At 40.6% G+C, this 15407-nt stretch overlaps 1 protein-coding gene across 1 annotated transcript in view; it reads left to right on the top strand.

Annotated features, from left to right (window-relative positions):
- DNAH8 (dynein axonemal heavy chain 8) overlaps window positions 1-15407 on the top strand; it is a 318105-nt gene that overhangs the window by 138886 nt on the left and 163812 nt on the right. The window contains exons 41-49 of the mRNA XM_039235325.1: window positions 2035-2222; window positions 4436-4522; window positions 4614-4721; window positions 5982-6116; window positions 8054-8215; window positions 10471-10717; window positions 10854-11095; window positions 11185-11325; window positions 13855-14092. Coding sequence (XP_039091256.1) covers window positions 2035-2222; window positions 4436-4522; window positions 4614-4721; window positions 5982-6116; window positions 8054-8215; window positions 10471-10717; window positions 10854-11095; window positions 11185-11325; window positions 13855-14092 — 1548 coding nt within the window. The remainder of the gene's footprint in view (window positions 1-2034; window positions 2223-4435; window positions 4523-4613; window positions 4722-5981; window positions 6117-8053; window positions 8216-10470; window positions 10718-10853; window positions 11096-11184; window positions 11326-13854; window positions 14093-15407) is intronic.

Raw genomic sequence — 15407 nt, 5'->3', positions numbered from 1 at the left:
AAAAAAAAAAAAACATTACAAATATAAAATAGTGAATTAGATCTATATGTATCTGCTTAAATAAATCTCAGAAAAATAACACTGAACAAATAAATCAAGTTTCAAGAGGATATATACAATATTGTATAGACCTATACATGTAGATAGATACACAAATACAAATCTTGAATATGCAAAATATATAGTGTTCATGAACACATGCATATGAACAGTAGTTCATTTTTTAAAGTTTTTTTTTTGATGTTTGTTTATTTTTGAGAGAGTTAGAGACGGAGCACGAGTGGGGGAGGGGCAGAGAGAGAGACACACAGAATCCAAAGCAGGCTTCAGGCTCTGAGCTGTCAGCACAGAGCCTGAGGCGGGGCTTGAACCCACAAACCATGAGATCATGATGTGAGCTGAAGTTGGACGCTTAACCAACTGAATCATCCAGGCATCCACGAGCAGCAGTAGAAAGCACCCCTGGAGCCACTGGCATCAAATTCTTGACAGAGGTTCCCTCTGGAGAAGGAGGGAGTGTGGATCTAAGAGAAGCATACATGGATGTGAACTGTGGTTCTAATATCTTATTCTTTAGAATGAAATCCTCAGCAAATTGTTAAGAGTTGATAGGTAGGTATGTGGGTATTCATTATATTATTCTTTATAGTTGCCTATAGTTAAACCATTTTTGAGCCCTGAGAATCATGTCTTAATCAAAGAGAAGGGTTCTGTAGATCACTCCCAGCTTGCAGGTTGGGGATGGTTAAGAGCAGCCAAGAGCACAAGGTAAATCCTAGGGTGCCATGATGATAGGAGATGGCAGGGAAAAAAGAAAAGGAAATGGGCATCTCTAGTACTTTTCCTTTGCACAAACGTTGTTGCATAGCCCTCTGAAGTGAGAGTCCTGTCAAACATAAACCTCGGATGGAGCCTCATGTCAGAGAGGCAAGCCATGCACCCAGGGCAGACTGGAAGCCCCAGACCCAGAGGGGAAGCTCACATGCCTCTCCCATTCCTTCCTCCAAATCACCAGAGGCACGCATACATCCTGCAAGCCAGGATTGACATTTGAGATAAGGAACCACACACACAGAGATAACAAAGTCTCATAAAATATCTGAGGGAGTTGTCCCAAACAGGCGAGAGACCACTAAAGTGATTAATAGAGGAAACAGAAGAAAAGACTAATGCAATCAATAGCTTCAGAGGGATTCAATAATTTATAACATACAACTGATTGAAGAAAGACAAGTTGCTATGAACAAAATAACAATTGGGATAACATGAAATTGAAAATGTAAGTAAATTAAAAACCTCTTTTGAGTTAAACTATCTATCCAAGGTAATAAATACATTGAATACAAGAGAAAGAAATGGGAGGTTTGACAGAAAAGCCCAAGTGTAATAGGGATACATATAAAAGTTCGAACATCTGTATAACGGAAATGCCCAAAGGAGAGAGAAGAAAAACTGGGGATGTGGGTGGTGGTGGAAGGGAGACAGTAATAAAAGAAAGAAGAACAGTTTATGTAGCTGAAGATAATGAAGTTTTTCATCCTTAAGAGATTAGACAGGAGTGATGTTCATAATACAAAAGTCTTTCTTTGTATCGAGTTTTGAACAGAATAAATAAAAATCCCTTTGACCATTTTCTGTTTCACCTAGCATCCCCATGTATCTCTCTGCAACAAGAAAGAAACAGAATGAGCTGATGCAGACAAGGCATCCCTTATTTTGTCTGTTTCTTCAAACATGGCTCCTTCAACCCCCCTCCCCACTGAATCCAATCTTATCATCCTCCAGCATCCCTGGGTATAATGACATGTCTACTCTTTCATTTTGGCAGTGCCCTATTTTCATGATGATGTACAAATAATTAAACTTCTTTATATCACTGGAATTAAATATGTCTTTATAAACAGCCAGATATGAAAGTTTATATAAATTGTATTTCTGTATATAATTGTTTGAGAGCACTTTTAGAGAAATGATAGCTACCCAAAAGGTATATTACAAAGTAAACCTTTTCAAATTAACTGTTTTTCATACCAGGTCTTGCACAGTCGGGTTCTTGGGGCTGTTTTGATGAATTTAACAGAATTGAACTGCCTGTGTTATCAGTGGCAGCCCAACAGATTTATATTGTTTTGACAGCAAGAAAGGAGAGAAAAAAACAGTTCATTTTTTCTGATGGTGATTGTGTTGATTTGAATCCAGAATTTGGAATTTTCCTAACAATGGTAAGAAAATGATCTTTAAATGCAATTTTGTTGGTTTAATTGCTATAGACTTAAATAAAAGAAAGCTTATATTAGTAAATCAATGAAAATTCAGAGGTCATGAGTTACTCTCTCTTGTCATATGATTTTTTGAGTAGTAAAAACAGCCTCGAGAGGAGACGAAATAACAAAATGTTAATGATAATACTAGCTACCCTTTAGCAAGCACTTATTATGTGTAAGGTGCTGGGCTAAATGTATTTATTGTATTGTATTTCTGTATTGTATCAGACAAACCAGCCCCAAATCTCAGTGGCTCAAAACCTCAAAGATTTATTTCTCCCTCATGCCACATGACTATTGTGAGTTGATGAACACACCTAACTTCAAAAGAGCAGGAAAATGTAGACCTGTACCCCATTGGTATGGTGGATGTTATAACTGAGTTATCTCAGGGTTAGGGAGATTTAAAAACTTGTTCAAGTCACATAGCCTGTCAGAGAAAGAGGTTATTTTCTGTCTAATGTCAAAATCCAACTACTTAACCTTTACACTTGGGTTTTTCTCTGACACATAATAAAGGATGATGGAAATGATTTAAAAGAGCCAAAGTAATTCACAAAAGACCCGTAGCAATTGTAACAAATTCAATTACCATGTAATTGAGGGCAGAGCATTGTGATATAATCTTGTAAAGAAAGAAAATCAAAGGCATGAATAAATAGGAAAGTCTATGAATTGGAAAAGTGATGTTAATTTGAACTAGTTTTACCTAATATTTTTATATGTTATCTATACAGCTAAATCTCTGTGTTGCAAGATAACACAATGTAATCTGAATTTTAAGTGCCCCAGTGGACAAAGATGCATTATAAAAAGCAAAATTAAGGAATTTTCTGATATGCTTTATTATAAGCAAACATAAGGAAAACACTTGGGGGTAAATAATAATAATCCAGAAGTGATCAGTTATTATAACTCAGGAAATGGAATGAAAAATTTTATTGTATAATACTGTGGTGGAGAACAATTTAAAAGAAGAGTAACTTTCCCCTTGGATTAAGAATAATATTGGAAATATCAATTAGATATTACATTAGGCTGTAAATAACTGAGACATGACAAATAGTAGCTTAACACATAAAGATTAATTCTCTTAAGTTCCTCCTATGTTTCTACACCATCATGAGTTCTATCTTCAATTCACCTTATAACCCAAGATTCTACAGAAGCATCTCTATTTTGCTGCAGCCAATTGATTGAATCATTCCCTTCAAACAAGCATCATATCATGTACCCCTTTGCATCTTCCAGTGTCAAGTTTAATCACACCAGCTGCAAAGCAGGCTAGGGAATGTAGTGTTTCATCTGGGTGGTGAGGTACCCAGTTTGCATCTGGGGTTCTATGACTGAGAAAAGAGAAAAGAAGGAATAGCGAGAGGCAACCAGTAACCTCTCTATTTGCAGCACTGAGGAAGGTAACTGGGCAATGGACAGTGCCCAATAAATGCTCAGGGACTGAAGGTTTTTTAATGTACTTTCCTAAAACAACTGACCCCTCCTTGCCTGACTGGTCTCTGAACCCCTAACCTCTCCCTTGGAACTGTTGGGTCTCATATATCTTCAACCTGTTGCTGCTCTTGAGGCTTTAGCTTCCTTTCCTCTTCTACTTTTCACCCTTTTCAATATTTTCCCCACTATTTCCATCTTTATTTCCCCACACCCCATTTTTTTTAATGATCAGCCAGAGAACTTTATAATTCTGACCATGGAGAATAATGGAAAAGATAAAATAAGAATTACCTAAGTAAACGGATCTGTATGAAATCCTGAATTTTCTTCCTTTTTCAATAACCTATGTTAGACTATAATTAGCCTGATATTTATGTATCTTTCTTTTCTATTTTCTTAACCAGTTGATACATAGATGCTTAATTTTTGCTACACGAAGTGCGTGCGCGCATGCGCGCGCGCATGTGTGTGTGTGTGTGTGTGTGTGTGTGTGTGTGTGTGTGTGTGATTTTGTTAGTATAATGAAAATGGAAATATGCATGAGGGGGTAATGTGACCTTAAAAAATACGGACAATCCAATACATATTTTTGAGAAAGGAGGGTTGTTTTATGAATCTAATGTTTTTCAATACCACCTTAGAATATGAACGAGGAATTTGAATGTATTTGTATTCATGAAGTGAAAATTATATCAATAATTTAAACTAATTTTAACTTTTAGAATCCGGGATATGCTGGGCGCCAGGAACTACCAGAGAACTTAAAAATTCAGTTTAGAACTGTTGCTATGATGGTTCCTGATAGACAGGTAGGTACCGGGATTTAGAAGCATAAGATATTTATGTTCTTTACTTGTTTTTCTCTAAGTTGTTGAAAAATCTTATGACCTTAATTTTCAGATCATTATGCGAGTTAAACTTGCAAGCTGTGGTTTTCTTGAAAATGTTATTTTGGCTCAGAAGTTTTACGTTCTTTACAAACTCTGTGAAGAGCAGCTTACCAAACAGGTAACTTTGTAAATTTATCCTTCCCCTCACTGTAGAACTTGATCTTTTCACTTTGCAGTTTTATGTTGATGAGTGTTCATCCGTGAGTTAAGAAAATATATATCTCATCTCGTTTCTTAGATGCATTTATAATTATATATGTATGTATGTATGTGGTTTCAAAACCATTTTTAGCTTGAAATGATTATGGAATTTCAATGAAGTTGCAAAGAAATGTAGAGGAGGTCCTGTGAACCCTGTTTCCTGCATTGTTGACTTTTTATAATGATTGTACAATAACAAATGACAAAAACAGAAAACAAACGGGGGTACAATCCACAGAGTTTATTAAAAGTTAGCCAGTTATACATGCACTTGTGTACAAGTACACTTAGTATGTGTAGTACTATGCAATGATGTCACGTGCAGATTCATATAACCTCCATCTCAATCAACAAACAGGACTGTTCTGTCTCTGCTATCTCTTCATAGCCACACTCACCTCTCTTCCAAATCCCTAACCCTTGCAGCCCCTATCTTTCCTCCATCTCTATAATTTTGTTAATTCCAAGAATGTTATAGAAATGCAATCACAGAGTGGATAACCAACAGGTTAAATTTAAATCTGTTTGCTGTGGGGGCACCTGGGTGGCTCAGCCAGTTAAGTGTCTACCTTCGGCTCAGGTCATGATCTCATGGTTTGGGAGTTTGAGCCCCGCATCAGGCTCTGCACTGACAGTGCATAGCCTGCTTGGGATTCTTTCTTTCTCTGCTCCTACCCCACTTGCACTCTTTGTCTCTGTCAAAAATAAATAAATAAATTTAAAAGTAAATCTTTTTGCTGATTTGCCATTCATACTGTATTATTCTCAGAGTATGGAAGAATCATTTTGCAGTCAAAAGAAAGATGAGACTTGAGCTCATAGAACTTCTCAGCTCTGCGCCTCCACACAGCCATGGGTACAGATCGGCATATCTACCTAAGTGTGTACAGTGGGTCTGCATTTATTTTTTTTTTAATGTTTTATTTATTTCTAGGAGAGAGGAGACAGTGTGAGCAGGGTAGGGTCAGAGAGAGAGAGAGGGAGTCACAGACTGAAACAGGCTCCAGGCTCTGAGCTGGCAGTCAGCACAGAGCCCGACGCAGGGCTCGAACCCACGAACCGCGGGATCATGTCCCAAGCGAAAGTCGGATGCTTAACCGACTAAGCCACCCAGGCGCCCCGAGTGGGTCTGCATTTAGAATTGTTCGATTAAACAATCTTTTCTCCCCCCACTTAGGTTCATTACGACTTTGGGTTGAGAAATATCCTGTCTGTCCTGAGGACACTTGGATCTCAAAAAAGATCCAGACCAGAAGACAGTGAACTAAGCACCGTCATGAGAGGGCTGAGAGACATGAACCTTTCCAAACTGGTACCCTTCCCGTCCCTGAAATCCCTTCTTAAGATTCTCACCTGGTCTTTTTCCCTACTTAGCTGACGTGTGGGGTCTTAGTTTGAGCTGAGTATTAATAAAGACAGGGACAGTGGGTATGTGAAGCTAGCCCTGTGCTTCCAGAAGGCAAAAAGCCTGTGGCCTTTTGTCCAACATGGGCTGGAAATGCATCCTCTTACCAGTTGTGAACCATAAAACCATTGGTGGGCTCTGGCCCCCAAATTTCAGTCCAGTCTTCTTCTTTTTTTTCATAATTGTGTGTTTTTAAAAAATGTTTTTATTTATTTTTGAGAGAGAGAGAGAGCATGAGGGGAGGAGAGGCAGAGAGGGGGTAGGACAGAAGATATGAAACAGGCTTTGCCCTGACAGCAGTGAGCCTGGTGCGAGGGCTTGAACTCACGAGCCATGAGATCGTGACCTGAGCCAAAGTCAGATGTTCAACCGGCTGAGCCACCCAGGCGCCCCTCAGTCCAGTCTTCTACTATTACTTAGAATGTAACACAAATTCTAAACATGAAAGTCCAGGTTTCTTGGATCCACAGAGAACCCCGAGAACTTTTGCTTTCTCAGAACATGTCTGAACTTATTTCAGCTATGTCTCTTCCCCACCATCGACACCATTTCTGTTTTCCAAAAGTGCACTGAAAGTTCATTGTGAAGATGATAATAGTTATCTCACTGCTTTCATGCTTGTCACAATTATAGCCAGGTTCTTTGAAGTAGGTAATGGACAGGTATGTACGGGATTTATTCAAGGGCTTCTATGTGTTACATATTGTGTCTACGCCCTGTCTATGCCTAAGAACAAGTGGTTCTTAGGAAGCTCAGGTTCTAGTTACAGGAACTAACAACTAACACCCATGTAGTTCTTTAGTATCACAAAGCTTTTTCAGGGGTATTGTGTTGTTTGGGTCTCACAGCAACACTGTGCGACACTGTGGGATATGAATGGCTAGTGTGCTCATTGCTATCTTACTATGAGGGAACCAAGTTCGGAGGACTCACCCACAATTATGGTCAGTTGAGAAGCTAGAACAAAAATCCACAAAACTTTCTGATGTCAAATCCTGTCTCTTCTAGTACACCTCAGCGCCTCCCTTGGTAATAGTATTCTTGAAACTGCTAGATGAGAATTCCAGAAGGCCTCAGAGGAGTCCCAGAGAATAAGGAGAAATCAGAAGGGGTCAGCAGTTGGGGATGGGGTGATAGAGACATTAAAGATGTAGCAAATGAGGATTAGGGTCAGTTGACTCAAACCTACAGCTTAATAAGGGCGGCAGAACGCTGCTCTGATGGAGTTTTCCAGCCAATGTCAGATGGGCTGGGCAGTTTAGATGAAATTTTAGTATTCTATTTTCCTGGGGTTGGGACTACTAATTGCATGTTTTTAAGGTTAATGCAGGGACACCTGGGTGGCTCAGTTGGTTAAGCATCTGACTTTGGCTCAGGTCATGATCTCACCATTTCTGAGTTCGAGCCCCAGCACTGGGCTCTGTGCTGACAGCTCAGAGTCTGGAACCTACTTCAGATTCTGTGTCTCCTTCTCTGTCTCTGCCCCTCTCTGGCTCATATTCTGTCTCTCTCGTGAAAATGAATAAACATTTAAAAAAATGAAAAAAAAGATTAATGCCTACACCTGTTTGTGAGAAGTAGTGCATTCATATGAGAAAGTAGTGAGATCAAACGTTGAAGCCGTAGATTGTAGGGGATGTTGAATGTCAAAGAGCTTTGGGTACAGTGCCATAGGTAACATGGATTCAGTGGTGGTGTTCAGGAGCTGGGTCCACAGGATACAAGTCTCAGTAGGAGAGTAATACGTAATTTTCTGGGCATGCAGTGATAGGTACCATGAGCTGTGTAGCTGGTCAATAATTATTTACTGACTGAAGAAGTAACTGTATTCTCTGCCGTGTCAGGTTGATGAAGATGAACCCCTGTTCCTCAGCTTAATCAATGACCTGTTTCCAGGATTGCAGCTGGATAGTAGTACTTATGCGGAGCTGCAAGCTGCAGTGGCCAAACATGTTCAGATAGAAGGTTTGATTAACCACCCGCCCTGGAATCTCAAACTTGTGCAGGTAAAGAAATTTTAATCTGTTATGGTAAGCGTGTGTTGTTAAAGGTCTTCATTTGAAGAGAAGAGCTCAGGATATTAGTCTTCATGTAAATATTGAAACTAAACTAGTTTTTTAATGTTTATTTTTGAGAAGGGGGAGGGGCAGAGAAAGAGAGGGAGACACAGAATCTGAAGCAGGCTTCCAGGCTCTGAGCTGTCAGCACCGGGTCCCATACAGGGCTCAAACCCATGAACTGTGAGATCATGACCTGAGCCGAAGTCAGATGCTTAACTGACTGAGCCACCCAGGTGCCTCGAAACTAAATTAAAACACATCATTGCAAAAATGATGGTCCCAGAGAGATAGTATGACTTTACCCTGCCTCTCAGGAAACTAGCTATAATTTACTGAGGTTACCTATACCTGGTAGAAGGGCAGATAGTAACTAGAATCTGAAGACCAGTTATGAGGGGATAGTAGGTTATAAAAAGCCGGGAAGATAGAATGATCCCACAAGCTTCTTGTGTCAGTCTGGCAGTCTCACCCACAGCTGAGTACCTTCATGGACATGGAGCTCAAGGAATCTGGAAGTGCTACTTTGCTTCTGTTTTGGATGTGGGCAAGTTCATGCCTACACTAAAATCTGAATCTTTTGCCTGTGTCTCTTGGTATCTTTTTGCTCATTACATTTCATCCTTGTCACAACCACCCAACAGTTAATCAGCAAAGTCAAGAAGGATTGGCAGGGATGCAGGATGAAATCTCTATGGCCCTGATGTTTCAGGGGTATTTTTTAGGGCATTTGGAAATGAAGGAGTTGAAGTCATGGACAGTGTTAAAAATTGCATTTGGAAAATAACAATACGTATTTCAACTTGCCAGATTATAAGAAATGCAAGTATATGAGACACATCCAAATTTTACAGGGAAATATATGAAGAAATGTTTAAGTATTTTTCATCATCCATGTATTTAAAACCATTACACACTTTTTTTTAATTTCTGGGAAACTTTCCAAAATCTTCCATGAATATACTATATTCTGTACTGAATATACTGAGTACAAAAGTTGTAGTCAACTCAGTGGGTAGGGGACTGGAATATTATGGTGTTACTCAGTGTCAACAGCGTTACTCTTGAATATAGTGTTATGGACAGTGTCTCTATTGCATTTAAACTATGGGTTACAGTAGTAACCCATTTCTATCTAAAATGTTAGAATAAATTCTGCCTCCTATCAGGTGTGAGCTTTGTTTTTTTTTCTTTGGGGTGGGGAGGTGCAGAGGAAGAGAGAGAGAGAGAATCTTAAGCAGGGTGGGACTTGATCCCATGATCTTGGGATCATGACCTGAGCCAAAATCAAGAGTCAGACACTCAACCTACTTAGCCACCCAGGAGCCCCAGCTGCTAGCTTTTAACTTCTTATTTTTATGAAGAAAACAATAGAGATGATGTTGTAACAGACATTGTCCAGTTCTTGGCATGTCTCCTTGAACCTCATTGCCCATAACTATGTGCCCCTTTCCTGGCTTCTGTGTGATTCGAATAGCCCATATTCACCATTCCCTTCCAGAGGACTGGAGTCACTTTTGTTAGCAGGCACAAATGGCAGGCAGTAACTGGGACTTTATTTCCTACCCACCCCCAAACCAACCTCCTGTTAGTTAAGGACTAATGGGTGATGGAGTAGGAAATTCAAGGTCCGTATTTCGAGGTGGAATAGATGCAGGTGCAACTTACATTCCAGGGTACCCCGCAGGAGAAGTGTTAAGGCTTCCCTCTACAGGATTGTGTTCTCAATCACACGTTGCCTGACTTCCCTTTCCTGTCCCTCCTGCTTCCCCCACTCCCTTGTCAGTTTTTCCTGGGAGCACTTCCTGAATATATCACTCCGGGTATTCACTGTGATGGTTTGTGTTGCTGCTTTCCACCACCAGGAGGCGATATCATCACATTGAATACAGAGAAAGCTTCCAAGCCCAAATCACAAGAAATAGTCTGAGAAGCAATAACTAGATCCTGAATTAATTATTTCCAGAACGTAATGCAAGTACCACATTGCCATAATTTTACCACTTAACATCATTTTATAAGGTGGTGCTAATCGGCTAGCCACATCTAGTAGAAAAAACACATGTTGTTTCTCATCTTTTAAACAGTGAACTAGTTACTTTAATAAGAGCTTATTTAAAGCTTTTTAAATTTCAGCACGCTGCTGTGAGTGTCAGCAAGAGACTCATTAGTTACATTTTCCCACTGATTGCCTCATTGTGCAGTTATATGAGACGTCTCTGGTCCGACACGGTTTAATGACTCTGGGGCCCAGCGGTTCTGGGAAGACGACTGTCATCACAATCCTGATGAAGGCACTGACGGAGTGCGGAAGGCCCCACAGAGAGATGCGAATGAACCCCAAAGCGATCACCGCGCCCCAGATGTTTGGCAGACTGGACACTGCTACTAATGACTGGACGGATGGGATTTTTTCCACTCTGTGGAGAAAAACATTAAAAGCTAAAAAAGGTACACCTCAATCCTCCTTTGTGAACTTTCCCCCTTCCCTCACCCCCCCACCCTGCCAGTTTATTAATCCCACGGTGTTTAAATTTTTTGTTTTTTTGCAGGTGAAAAGTGATTTTTCCCTTTTCATTATTTGCAGGTGAAAGCATTTTCCTCATTTTAGATGGTCCCGTGGATGCCATTTGGATTGAGAACCTGAATTCTGTGTTGGACGACAATAAAACTCTCACCTTAGCTAACGGAGATCGCATCCCCATGGCTCCGAATTGCAAGCTTCTGTTTGAAGTCCACAATATTGAGAACGCGTCTCCCGCCACGGTTTCCAGGATGGGCATGGTCTACATCAGCAGCTCGGCGCTCAGCTGGAGGCCAATACTGCAGGTGGGAACAGGGCCCCACGCCAGTGTGTGCTCAGCGACTTCCCGGGATTCATGTACTTGGTAAACTGAAGCTCTGCTTCTTCGCCGCAGGCGTGGCTGAAGAAGAGAACCGCACAGGAAGCTTCTGTGTTCCTAACTCTGTATGATAAAATATTTGAAGATATATATACATTCATGAAACTAAACCTCAATCCAAAAATGCAGCTCCTGGAGTGCAACTATATCATGCAGGTAAGACTGTGGACATTCTCTATGTAGGCTGACTTTTCCCCCACCTACTCACAGTTTAGAAGCATCTGAAATAGGAAATTCCCACAGTCCATAGAAATATTTTTATGATGTGGCTGTGAAGGCTTGGAGAAGTTGGATTCTTATTAAAGATTTCATTAATGTTGTTACTGACATCTGTTTTATTATATTCTCTTCCCAAGGGTGGGTGTTGTCAGGGGAAGAGGAATGAGCTGTCTTCCCCACTGCCAAGCTTAGTAACCTTCCCGGAAAGTACATCCAATAATGACAGTAGACTAAATAAATAAGTAAAGCAGGGCATTCTACCAAAAAGCGCAAAAGAGGAGCTGGTGACAAGCAAGAAGACTCGAATGGCAATCTCAGCATTGCAAATTTACAGAATACCAGATGAGGAAAACCTTTAAACAGTTTTCCTAGTAGTTTCTAGCATTGTGCCTATGTCTTTTCCGCTCCCTAGCCCCACCCCAGCCCACATTCAGCTTTTCTTTTCTTTTTTTTCTTAAATAGTTTATTGTCAAGTTGGTTTCCATATAACACCCAGTGCTCATCCCCACAAGTGCCCTCCTCCATGCCCATCACCTCCCTTCCCCTCTCCCCCACCGCCATCAGTCCTCAGTTTGTTCTCAGCATTCAAGAGTCTCTCATGGTTTGCCTCTCTCCTTCTCCCCCAATATTTCCCCCCTTCTTCCCCCCCATGGTCCTCTGTTAATTTCCTCCTAATCTTCCTATACGTGCAAACATATGGTATCTGTCCTTCTGTGCCTGACTTATTTTGCTCAGCATAACACCCTCAAGGTCCATTCATGTTGCTACACTTGGCCAGATTTCATTCTTTCTCATTGCCATGTAGTATTCCATTGTACAGATAAACCACATCTTCTTGATCCATTCGTCCGTGGATGGACACTTAGGCTCTTTCCATGATTTGGCTATTGTTGAGAGTGCTGCTATGAACATTGGGGTACATGTGCCCCTATGCATCAGCACTCTGGATCCCTTGGGTAAATTCCTAGCAGTGCTATTGCTGGGTCATAGGGGAGTTCTATTGTTAATTTTTTGAGGAGCCTCCACACTGTTTTCCAGAGGAGATGCACCAAACATTCAGCTTTTCTTAACAGTCTTTGGAGAAAACAGAACTAATCATAGATTTCGAAAGGCTCTCCTGCTTCTAGGCTGTAGGTGACCTGTCAGTATCCAATCTGGTGCCTTGATTTTCTCTTAGTTTAATAAAGGATGCTGGTCAGTGAGGATGGTAGGTTAGAAGTAATACATGAGGCCCAAATCAATGAATTGTTTAGCAATTACTTTAAAATTCATAACAGAAGTGTTACAATCTATGGGCCAGACAGTGTGTGAATGAGGAAATGAAGTGAATTAATTTTGTTTTGAAAGACTGAGGATGTCTTACTGGAGATACATTTCTTTATGATGCTGGATGAAGGGTGGCACACTTCCATAAATGAGCAGGTAGCAAATATTTAGGCACATATTTGCACAACTGTCTGTCTCAACCACTGACATCCACTGTTGTATTGCAATGATAACCAGACACAATGACTACATGAATGAGTGTGACTGTGTTTCAGTGAAACTTTATTTGCTAAGAAGGTGGCTGGCACCTGGGGCCACAGTCTGCTGAGTCCTGCAAAAAGGTAAAGAGAAATAAAATCTCTGATGTAGGAAATTAAAATTTTTTTTAAATGTTTATTTTTGAGAGAGAGGGAGCACACACAAGCAGGGGAGGGGCAGAGAGAGGGAGACACAGAATCTGAAGTAGACCTCAGGCTCTGAGCTGTCAGCACAGAGTCCAGTGCAGGGCTCAAACCCATGAGCTGTGAGATCATGACCTGAGCTGAAGTCAGATGCCTAACAGACTGGGCCACCCAGGCGCCCCTGGAGTAACTAAACTTTAGATCCAGAAACTACCTTACAAAACATCTAGTCTAAGTAAAAAGGAGGAGGAGAAGGAGAAGGAAGTAAACATCTAGTTTAGGCCCTTTACTTTTCAGATCAGGAAATAAGCTCAGTGAGGCGAGTGACATGAGCTGGGGACAGAAACTACACCTTCCAGTTTCCTTTTTGGCATCTTTTCTGCTAGTCCTTGCAGCCTTTTTAAACCAGGATGACCTTCCTCTAAATGCTGTTTGCTATTAGACAGTGATCAAGCAACATCCTGAGATATGTTTTTCTCTTCCCTCCTTTCCTCCTTCTTTTAAATTTATTGTCATTTAAAAATTTTTATTTCAGGGGCACCTGGGTGGGTCAGTTGGTTAAGCATCTGACTTCAGCTCAGGTTATGATCTCATGGTTTGTGGGTTTGAGTCCTGTGTTGGTCTCTATACTGACAGCTCAGAGCCTGGAGCCTGCTTCGGATTCTGTGTCTCCCTCTTTCTCTGCCCCTCCCCCACTGACACTCTGTCTTTCAAAAATAAATAAATATTTTTAAACATTTTTTTATTTCCAAAATTTTAACACCAAAGTTTATTTCATTATGTTTCAAATATTTTTCAGTCTCTCACTCTACTGGAAGGTTTAATTCCCTCCAAAGAAGAAGGTGGTGTTTCTTGTGTCGAACATCTTCATAAATTATTTGTGTTTGGCCTAATGTGGAGTTTAGGAGCCCTTTTGGAATTGGACAGCAGAGAAAAGCTTGAGGCCTTTTTACGAAATCATCAAAGCAAGTTAGACTTACCAGAAATACCTAAAGGCACGAATCAGACCATGTATGAGTTTTATGTTACTGATTATGGTAAGTACTGTGACTTATACATACTTGAAATAAGATGACCTCTTTTTTAATGAGAAAAATATAAGCTTTCATGAACTCTTCAGTGGGGGAATATTAAACCAATTATAAATAGCACAACTGCTAATACCATTTTTTAAAGGCATAGATGCAAAGTATAGTAGAATTTTGCATATTGACCTTGCTGGAAACTGGCAAGACACCCTTGGCTTCTTCTCCTTTTGTAGTGGCCTAAGTGAAATCTTGCATAAATAAGTTGGCAATACCTCTTGATGTACATCTTGATGCTTGAAGAGAACAGGCAGCAGTGTAGAGAACATAGATTCTTCTTGATGAAATAGCAGATCAATCCTACAACTTCCCTGTTGGAAATGTCAGAATAATTAGAGAATGAACTAAGCATATGGGGTCCTTCTTACATGTAGCAGACTCAGACAGTCCAGTGCTGTCACCTCAGCCCCCAGCTTCCTGCATGTGGCAGGGCCCAGCTTCCCTGTCTCTAAGAGAAATGCCCTTGAGTTTGGTGCCCTTTATCCAGAGTGTAGCTCCCAATTCTTCTTAGCTCCAGAGAAGGTAAAGCATGCCTCCTAAAAATTGTATTTACCTCTGATTTTTCCTAAAACTGCAAAGCAACAAAAGCATTTTTTAAAGTTTATATGTTTATTATTTCTGAGAGAGAGAAAGAGAGAGAGAGAGAGAGAGAGAGAGAGAGAGGACACAAGCAGGGAAAGGGCAGAGACAGAAGGAGACACAGAATCTGAACCAGGCTCCAGGTTCCAAGCTGTCAGCACAGAGCCCGACACAGGGCTCGAACTTACAAACCATGAGATCATGACCTGAGCTAAAGTCGGACACTTAACCAACCTAGCTACCCAGGCACCCTGCATTTGTTGTTTTTGTTTTAATGCATCAACTCAGAACAGGAGACTGGATGGCAATAGCAGCATTTTGAAAGCAAGAAAGCAGAAAGGTAAGTGGCACTTGATTTGGCACATTGGGCAAGGTAAGTCTGGCACTTGATTTAGCACATTGGGCAAGGTAAACTGACAGTGGGAAGAGTTGAAAGACAATGTAGTGTATGTCGCAGCATCTTCCAAGGGCTCAGGAATGGAAACTGGGGTGAAGGTAGAGGCAAAAACCAGAGGGATGCTTGTAAGTCTGTTTAAGAAAGGAGAGCACTTGTGGGGATGAGCACTGGGTGTTATATGGAAACCAACTTCACAATATTAAAAAATAATAATAATAATTTTAAAAAAAAGAAACAGACCTCCAGGTACTCTTTCCAAAATCACACTGGTGGACAATTGCACTCACCTCA

The sequence above is a fragment of the Hyaena hyaena genome, unplaced genomic scaffold (genome assembly GCF_003009895.1).
Source record: "Hyaena hyaena isolate Hyena2069 unplaced genomic scaffold, ASM300989v1 scaffold_96, whole genome shotgun sequence".
Lineage (NCBI taxonomy): Eukaryota > Metazoa > Chordata > Mammalia > Carnivora > Hyaenidae > Hyaena > Hyaena hyaena.
This window is presented reverse-complemented; position numbering and strand designations above follow the sequence as displayed.